Source organism: Sphaeroforma arctica (assembly GCF_001186125.1).
Source record: "Sphaeroforma arctica JP610 unplaced genomic scaffold supercont1.473, whole genome shotgun sequence".
NCBI classification, from domain to species: Eukaryota; class Ichthyosporea; order Ichthyophonida; genus Sphaeroforma; species Sphaeroforma arctica.
In genome coordinates this window covers 60517-69728 of record NW_014040085.1, presented here as the reverse complement: position 1 = coordinate 69728, position 9212 = coordinate 60517, and the positions used below count along the sequence as shown (strand labels likewise).

The window sequence follows — 9212 nt, the reverse complement described above, 5'->3', positions numbered from 1 at the left end:
CTGTATATAAATATAATATTATAATATATTATATATACATACATACAAAAATAACAATACAGGACTTTTAAAAGCCTTGTAATTGGAATGAGTACAATTTTAGATATTTATATAATTATATATAATACATATATATATATAAATATATATGTGTGTGTGTGTGTGTGTGTGTGTTGTTGTGTGTGTGTGTGTGTGTGTGTGTGTGTGTGTGTATACAATATAGAGTGTAGACTGTAGACTGTAGAAGTGTAGTAGTGTATTGACTCTTGAGTTTCGACTTTCGTTAAATTCGAGGTCTCGTATGTATGTACGTTATTTTAATTTTTTGTTTTGAAACAAAACATAACACAAAACAAATAAAAAAAGTACTTTTTGTTTAAAAAAAGAAGTAGACTATCGTTGATTGACTCACGTGTTGCTTGACATTATATTCATTTTTGCTACCTCTCATTAGTCATTTAGGCACTTCGTTGCTCTGAATATTTATTTATATATATCCCCGGTTAAAAATCTGATGAGATAGAGACTTATTTACTCTTTAATCTTGTGATTAATATTTCCCTGGTCGCCATTAGCATTATTACCGTTGGTGTCTCGACAGTTTAGCAGTTTATTTATCTTCAATTGTGTATTGGTTTTTCTTCCTAAACTTTTTTAAAAAAGTGTTCAGTTGTTCTCAGTTTTCAGGTGTTCACTCTTCAGTGTCGAGTGTTAACCTCATAACGTTAATCATGTTTGATATAAACGTTTTACTTTGAACTTTAAGGGGCTATTTTCCTTTGCGTTGCAACGTTTTTATGTATTGAATTGAGCCCAAAAAAAATCGCTAAAAGCGCCTAAATTGTGCACCTTATGTAAAAATTCTGAGTGTCAAAACATCTCATAATTGTGTTCAATGGCTATGTAGCCGCCGGAGAGAAAGTCAGAAAGTGCATATTATTCTTTTTTGTGTTGTGTGCACAATACTTTGTTATAGTATGTATGAAATAAATTACAGCTGAAATAGTCTATAGGGATAATTCCTAAAGTGTTCAGCATTTACCTATGTACTGTGCGAATATCAGACTCTCAGTGTGCACTGTGCAGTGCATAACTACATATTCTGTGTTAAAATAGGACAAGTATAACATATACTATGATCGATCTAACTGAAGATGTCGAACTGGCCACAATGAACGGCGGTAGTGAGGTATCACTGCACGAGGACAAAAGCTCTCGAGAAGTGAGTGAGCGTGCATTCAACCAGATGCTGCTAGTGGAGAACTCGGCAATAGCAGTAGTTATGTTTTGACGCTACAATATGCCATCAAAGAAAGAAACAACCACGTATTATACTCGTATTCCATATCTGTAACACGCATTGTCTAACTTACGCAGTATATAAATGTCACCTTGAATTTTCAAAAATCCAAACAGCGCGTACAGATAAAAGTATCGTAAAGACCGCGTCTTAATCCAAAACACATTGATTTAGAATGGCGGTCGCGCGTGGCGCACTGTACCGGTCGAACGACAGAACACGAAGCAGCCAACTCTAACTATTTTGTGTCTGTTTTGCGTGCTGTGAACTGGAAAAAAAGAGTATACTTTATGCAACAAAACGCCCGCCATATCTGTGACAGTCTATTGTAAACCCCTATAGAAAGCTATTAGCCAACCGACGTAGTGTCAAAAGTGTCAGGACAGAATTCAACTACATGCTTGACCTGGAATTTGACCCCACTCAAGAAAACTTAACCTCGATATGAAATTAAACGTTCGACGTTTAACTTTTAACGCGATTTATTTTTACGTTGCAACGTAAAACGTTCTTGAGGTTGAGTGTTGACAACAAGTCTGTTGACTCTTTGATATTGACTTTTTTTGGGTCGAAACGTGTCAGTGTGTTTTTAAAAAATACTTTAGGAGGCTATTAATGATATTTGATTCTGTTTGCTCTCATACATACAGTCATACCTCTCTATATGTCTACCTCATTAAGTGTCTACCTCTATATATGTTCACTTTTCATCTTATTTGGGCCGGCCCCTAGAGAGCTGGCCCCCTTTTGGGGCCCTGGAAATCTGGAACTAATATTTCAGAAGCTCTCAGATTAAATTTTTACTCATCACCAATACTTCCTATTGATCCAGCCATGAGTGGGCCACGGGTACAATCTCAGTGAGACTTCATACAATAAGTATTTTAAAGCATACGTATGTGTAGTCTGTCTACACTCTACACACAGTGAATACGCGCCACTAAGACTTCCTTCTTCTTCATGGAGGATACTTCTAGCTTAGGTCGCTGTTGCGTGCAAGGGTGCACGATCACGCAACCGATATCAGGTGTTCACAAATGTACTGGTTGCGATCGTAATATGCATACCTTCTGTGGCGTGCATCGTGGTGAGGGGTTTGGATCGAATTCTATCGGTTACTGCTTGTCTACAGATAACTGCAAGCCACCAAATGCATCAACAGCGAGCCAATCAGACGAATTGACACCACCTGCATCAGCAGTATCACTGTTAGATCAGACAACTTCTGATTCTGATGCAATGCAGGAAGTTGATACGACACAATCTACGTCTAAGCAAGGTGCATCGTCTGGGGTAAATGAAGCGTCAGATACAAGAGTGAAGAGACTGTCTAATACTAATAAAAAGGTGTACAAACAAACTGTGTTTATAAAGGTGCGTGCCCTTCCAGCAAAGAGAGTTAATCTAACAAACGACGAGAAAGGTGTCGTTGTGCGCACTATCAAAATAAGTGGATATGAATTGAGCAAGCCATGGAGTGAGAACCTGACCCAAACATGTCTACCTCTGTATATGTCCAATTTATGGCCCTGGGCGGAACCTGGACATATATAGAGGTATGACTGTAGACTCGTAGTGTCACAACCTCTGTTTTTTTTTTGTACAAGTCTCACAACTGACAACTTGTCGCAGTCTCTCTGCTCTCATCAGTCTCACAGTTACAGTCACAGTCATACGGACCCTCGTTCACAGACAGACGACAGACACAGACACACAGTCCACATGGCACGTAGTCACAGACTCACAGACTCACTCATCGTTGTTTGATGAAATTTCGTCGCCACCCGGTTCCCCACCCCCTCCCTCTGCTAGAGGCTCCCCCAAGTCTACACCCCTCTTATATTAATAGTTACTTTATAGGTAGAGAATTACGGAAGCTAATGTGTAGGGTGACCCTGCTAGCTAAGGTTTGTCTATCTGCTGGGTACATTGGTTACTTGATAGGTGGGTTGGAGTAATACTATTAATGCATGAGTTCTTTCAACTCAAGCAATTACCAATAGATTGGACGACGACCTCGCTCATACGATCATAAAGTGTAAAAATATGCTTTTTTTAAAAATAAATTTAAAAACGAGGGTTTTTGGTGTTTTTTTTAAAAGAAAACAAAATATTACATGACCATCTACGGATTTACATATTTTTATTACAATACAAGAGTATTTAAAAATATGAGGGAGAACGGACGAGTCCAAATGATCATATATATTCGCAACGCTATTGAGAATTTGTCAAGAATAAAATACTATGGTCTTCAGCTTGTATAAACGATATTACTGACACGGGCACAGCAATCATTTTAAGGCACGTCTCGCTTGCGAAAGCATTATGTCCTATATATCATCACTAGTCTACTGCAGGGTACATGTTATCTGGTTCTTATCTTTCATCGTAATAGTTTTGTTATTATCACAATGGAGCGCCGATTTGTCTACAAGCGAGATTATTAGTGAAACCAGTTGGAGTCGTATCAATACAATCAACGACGGATGGATAGATGCTTGGCCAGATATCGCACCAACAGGCAATTCAGAAGCGGGGGGAGGTGGGAGCTCTGCAAGTGATCCAGTGCAGGAATATGAAAGTCATCCTGAGAGTGGATATAAACAAGATGCGCAAATGAACGCCATCTCTAAAAATGCTATGCTGTATATGGAGCCTCGACGGATCGAGAACGCCATGTATGTCTTAAACAACTTCAATAGTCTCACGCCTATGTCATGGGATCTAGTAATAGTGTGCTCGAGCGAAAACCAAGACTTCATGGAGCAAAAGGCAAACATGCTCCTTGGTACCCGTAAAGTGTATTTTCTAGTAATTTTGCCAGCAATATTTTCTGGTGCAGGCTACAACGCTTTATTCCTAAAATTGGCATTCTGGAATCAAATACCATACGATACTGTATTAGTGTTCCAATCCGACTCGGTGTTGTGTGCGAACTCGCCTTTCCGTATTGAGGATTTTATGAAATATAAGTACATAGGCTGTGCTTTGGGCGAAGCATATGGAGTTGGGTCACATTACGACTGGGCTCCGCATCCATTTTATGGTTCTGGTGGTCTGACAATCCGAAATGTGGAATACCACAAAGCGTGCCTCAAAAATCCAAAGTTAGCATCTTTGCGCGTGGGCCCTTGGGCAGCAGAAGATTTGTTCTTCTCACACTGTGTACATGAGGGGTCGGAGACTGATAGAGCAGAAAATGTGACCGTGATGCAACAGTTCTGCACTCAGCAAGGATTCAAACAACCTAGCTTCGGTATGCACAAATTCTGGGATCAGGGTTATCGATTTGCCCCTTCGCATGTGAGGAAGATGGTAGAACACTGTCCGGAAATTATACCATTGCGAATTCAGGTTATCACAGAACCAGCATGGAATATCACTACCGAACCGACGATCTTTAATCTCACAGCTCATAACGAAGCTAAAGCTAAGCGTAAACTTGAAGAAGCTAAAGCTAAGTTTTCGATCGTTCGGCAGTAGGTGTACTTCGGTGCGTTAATCATTCCGCGAAATTTAGTCCCGAACCCTGTTACACGCTCCCGTCGCAAACTAACCACGCGACCGAGAAGATTTATATCCCGGACCACTATACGTCCACAGACACTAGCGTATGTAAATAATTTAAATATGAAATACTACTAGCGTATGTAAATAATTTAAATATGAAATACTATACCTGCACTGTTTCGCCATCATTTATAAGATTCAGTGTATGACGGAAACAGTATTTTCCTATCATATATACCACTTTCGAATACTTGGATGCAAACCTTGTATACACTTTATAAAAAACATCCTAGAAGCACTCTCGCTCGCGATGAACTCGAATATTCAGTCAGGTTTGCAATTTATACAACTAATAAGTAAGCGCACAATGTTGGCCATTTTTTGAAGGTCAGTCACTGTGTATTTGTTTGGCTTATGCCAAGGTATAAACATACGGAATTAAAGCTCCGAAAAAAAATAGAATTAACAGTTGTCAGTCAAGCTCGTTTTTAGCTGCCAGGACAATCGACAAGTCAATGCTGGCAGTCCAGATGAAAAGTGCGATGTCTCGCCAGCTAAAAAAAAGGTGCTTCCCAGTGAAATCATAGTATTGGCAAAGTAATATGTGTCAGCTTTCTATTATGTATATCGTACAGATCTCATCTATAGAGAACTATACGTGTCCATCACGTGGTCATACACACTCCTATCTTTGTATATCATATCTACATATTATGTTTAAGCGATGCCAGCTCTGGACTACTACTGCTGCAAGGAGCGCCCACCATCTACCGGTATCACCACACCTGTCGTATACTCACCCGCACTCAAGTACAGCACTGTATCTGCAATATCTACCGCATCCCCCAAGCGTTTCATGGGCACCTTGCTAAGAATCACATACTGGTTAGCCGTGCTATGCAACACCGGATCGTCTGTCCAACTGATTGCACCCGGACTCACCGCATTAACCCGCACATGTGGCGCAAGTTCCTGGGCCAGGGCCTTTGTTACCATGATTATAGCGGCTTTAGACACACAGTACACAGAGTGTTCCTTTAAAGGACGCGTGCCGTGGATGTCTGCGATGTTGATGACACTGCCGCGTGTGCGCGTGAGCTCAGGCGCGGCAGCCCGAGCCAGAAAGAACGGCGCTACAACATTGAGGTTCATGGTCTCGTGCCAATGCTTAAGAACTTCGACAGTCTGATAGTCCTCTTCTCCGCACACTGGCATGTTCGCAGTTGCAGCTGTAGTTGATGTCTGGGCATTCGCCTGTAGATGCTTATTTTTAATATCATCAGCCGTGCTGCTCTGCTCACTGTCTGATTCCGTTTCCCCATCTGTGTCCGCGTCAATGTCCGCTTTCTTGTCCGCCAATATCGGGACGGGTGGCGCCAATACCGGCACCAGCGTCTTCTTAAACATCGCAGCACTGTTTACCAACAGATCCAACCGTCCCAGACGCTCCACTACTTCCTTGATCATCTCAGCCGCCTGCGTTGCAAACGTGTCACTGCCAAAGTCTTTGACAATCACTATAGCTGACTTGGCACGTCTTGGGCATGCATTCAGTTGATTGGCGAGTGCTTGAGCATCCAGTACCGAACTGTTCACGTGTATGCACACATCGTAGCCGGCCGCGTGCAGCGTTTTAGTAATGCGTCGGCCTATCTTGCTGGTTCCGCCCGTTACTATAGCAACCTTGCGCCCTGTGTCGCACCTGTAGTCTATCTGGGCACCCCTGCCCGTAGTCACATGCTGAGTGCTTACTGCTGCTTCCGCCTGTGTGCCTGGGGTAGCCAAAGGCCGAACGCGTGGCGAATGAGCCGCAGTGTTATCGTGTTCACGCTGTGTGTGTGCGTGTGCACCATCCGAGTCTTCCTCTTGCTCATATTCATGCAGCTGGGTCGATGCGAGTGCCAGAGAGTTGGCATGGGCGTTGATGTGAGTGTTAGGTGAACTCTGCACAGCCAGTGACAGCCCCTTTAGCTTCCCCTCGGGATCTCCTATGCTCTCTACATTCTCAGTCATGTGATCTGAGGTTTCTGACTGATGTACGGCTCGATCGTTCTCTTCCCCCTTCACTTCCCCTGCAGATGGGGACAATTCGGTCCCATCCTCCTTACTGATTACGTCTGGCACCCGTTTAAAGATGCATGGCCTGTTTGGGCCCTGATCATCTCCGCCCAGAACTTCGCTTAACCCACAGTCAATCTTCGGAAAACCCGTCTCCAAACAACCGGTACCAGCTAACTGCTCAGCAATTTCGCTCAGGGTCACACCTTTGCTACTACTTGTAGTAGATTCCTTTTTCAGACCCCCCTTAGACGCGTGCACACCAGCATCACAGTGTACAAACTCCGGTGCCAGCTCGGCTAATGGGATCATCACATGGGCAAATTCTGTGTCTCCTTTCGCAGGCAAGGACCAGCCCTTGTTGCCCAATCTGTAGGTCACAGGGTAATCTGTCCCATTCCACAATGCGATGTCCAGATCTATAGGTCGAGGTGCGTTCTTGTTCTTGGCGTCCCGGACACGGCCCAAACGTCTCTCAGTGTTGAGCAGGTGCGCTTTGATCGCCGCAGGGTATAGCACCGACTCAATCTTCACCGCAAAGTTGAGAAAATCATCGTCTTTCACTACATCTGATGTGGCCTCTGGGTGTGTGTCTGCGTCTGTGTCACACCTGTTATCTGTACCACCGGTTCCTCTTGTGGGTGCATTGTGCACCGGAGTGGTCTGGTAGACACTGGACACGCCCTTCACCACCATATGAGGATAGGTACAAAGACTCTGAAGTGCCTTTCGAACGTTGGCTCTGGGGTCGATGTTCGAGCCTGCGGCGATATAGTAGGTGAACGGCTTACGGTTTCTCGGATACGTTCCCGTGCTACGGTTTATCACTACCGAACTGTACTCGGCAAAACGTATCGCATGCGGTTTACGTACCTCAACACGCACATGAGCTGCATTCAGCAGCACTATAGCCATGAACCCCACATTCTCGGCCACTGTCTCAATCAGCTTGAATGAATTTCCCTCGACATGTGCAAGTATATCTTTAGCCAATGTGCGCACATTGAAACAGTCGTCTGGGCTATCAGATACGCAGGCAATCGACCCTATGGACACTTGTACGCTCACTTCGAGCGCTTGCAACTTGCCGATCTCATGCACACTGAACCCCACCTGAGTACGGCATCGCAGCCCTTTGACTTCAACGGTGTCGAAATCAACCCCACTCATACTAACTGGCGTGCCTCAAAGACCAACAGAAATACAGTTGAATGGTGAGCAATGTTTTTCTACACAGGATTTGTTCAGTATCTGTATATAGCTGCACTTCACAAGTACCTGTTCGTGTTCAACGCGCGATTCAGGGGCGACCACACTGTGTGGATGTGATGGATGCTATTGGATTGGCGTAGTGTAATTATTTCCTACGAAAATAGCCGTATACTTCTACAACCATTCCCTTGCACGGCTTGAAAAATGTGCCAGTGCTGTGTGTGAGAGTCTGTTTTGGAAGCGAACATGAACTGTCGTGTTATTCTGACTAAGCGGAGCTCTACTACCAAAGGTAATATTGGCAATGCGGCGCTACTACGATCTGACTGTAATACCTGTGCCCAACTGAGCAACTAATAAATATTTTGGTTTTCAATTCAAATACATACACACGCAAATACAGGCCATCAGATGAACAACGCTGTCGTTCATTGAAGCTTGTTTGTATTTGATATACATAATTACATATTTATACATGTTGTTTGGAGTTCATTAGACGGCTCTATCATTTTTATGCTGAATTGCTGATGCGTAATAAAGCCTTATCCGAGTACATCATAAGTACCGAACATTGTAAGGCGTAGTATTCCCCCCCCCCCAAAAAAAAGTAGCCAGCTGTTAATCTGCTTGTTCACGGATATCTCTTTGTGAAATAATAATTACTTGGAACGTTTTCAGAGAGCGTAGATACAGCAGCGATTGTGTATACGAGCACTAGCGGACATCCAGTACCAGTGCACAACAAGGCACAAAGCCCACCACCACTTTAGCTGTAGCTGTAGCTTTGTGCTATGAGTACATTTAACAACATCTGGAGTTGTACTGGATAGATGTGTCGTGGAGTATGAAGTGTTAATTATCGACGACTATAATTCAATACCAATTGGCCGATATGAGTGGTATCGATGCCTCTGTTAGGGTTAATATGGTCGGCGTTGGCCAGGATGGCGACATAGAACTAGACCTACCTTCTGCAATAAAGGTATCGAATCCATTATCCACATTGTTTGCGTGACACTAAACTTTATTTTTGTATTACGACTCGATTAGATGTCTCACTTGTACTACAGTGTACGATTAGTGAACGGCCCTTATTCGTCTTATACATGTTGCCTATTTACGATGACAA

At 43.3% G+C, this 9212-nt stretch overlaps 3 protein-coding genes across 3 annotated transcripts in view; 2 read left to right on the top strand and 1 right to left on the bottom strand.

Annotated features, from left to right (window-relative positions):
• The first annotated feature begins 3550 nt into the window (after window positions 1-3550).
• Window positions 3551-5276, top strand: SARC_06564 (hypothetical protein). Its single transcript, XM_014299530.1, has one exon. It carries the CDS (start codon window positions 3629-3631, stop codon window positions 4784-4786), a length of 1158 nt encoding a protein of 385 aa, XP_014155005.1. The 5' UTR covers window positions 3551-3628; the 3' UTR covers window positions 4787-5276.
• SARC_06563 (hypothetical protein) lies at window positions 5230-8532 on the bottom strand. Its single transcript, XM_014299529.1, has one exon. It carries the CDS (start codon window positions 8039-8041, stop codon window positions 5555-5557), a length of 2487 nt encoding a protein of 828 aa, XP_014155004.1. The 5' UTR covers window positions 8042-8532; the 3' UTR covers window positions 5230-5554.
• A 443-nt stretch (window positions 8533-8975) lies between these two features.
• Window positions 8976-9212, top strand: part of SARC_06562 (hypothetical protein) — a gene marked incomplete at both ends in the record, with an annotated part of 3927 nt that continues 3690 nt past the window's right edge. The window contains one exon of the mRNA XM_014299528.1: window positions 8976-9065. Coding sequence (XP_014155003.1) covers window positions 8976-9065 — 90 coding nt within the window. The remainder of the gene's footprint in view (window positions 9066-9212) is intronic.

Excerpts from the sequence above, each read along its gene's own strand:
- SARC_06563 (XM_014299529.1), bottom strand. The coding sequence starts at position 8,041 with ATGAGTGGGGTTGATTTCGACACCGTTGAAGTCAAAGGGCTGCGATGC.
- SARC_06564 (XM_014299530.1), top strand. The coding sequence starts at position 3,629 with ATGTCCTATATATCATCACTAGTCTACTGCAGGGTACATGTTATCTGG.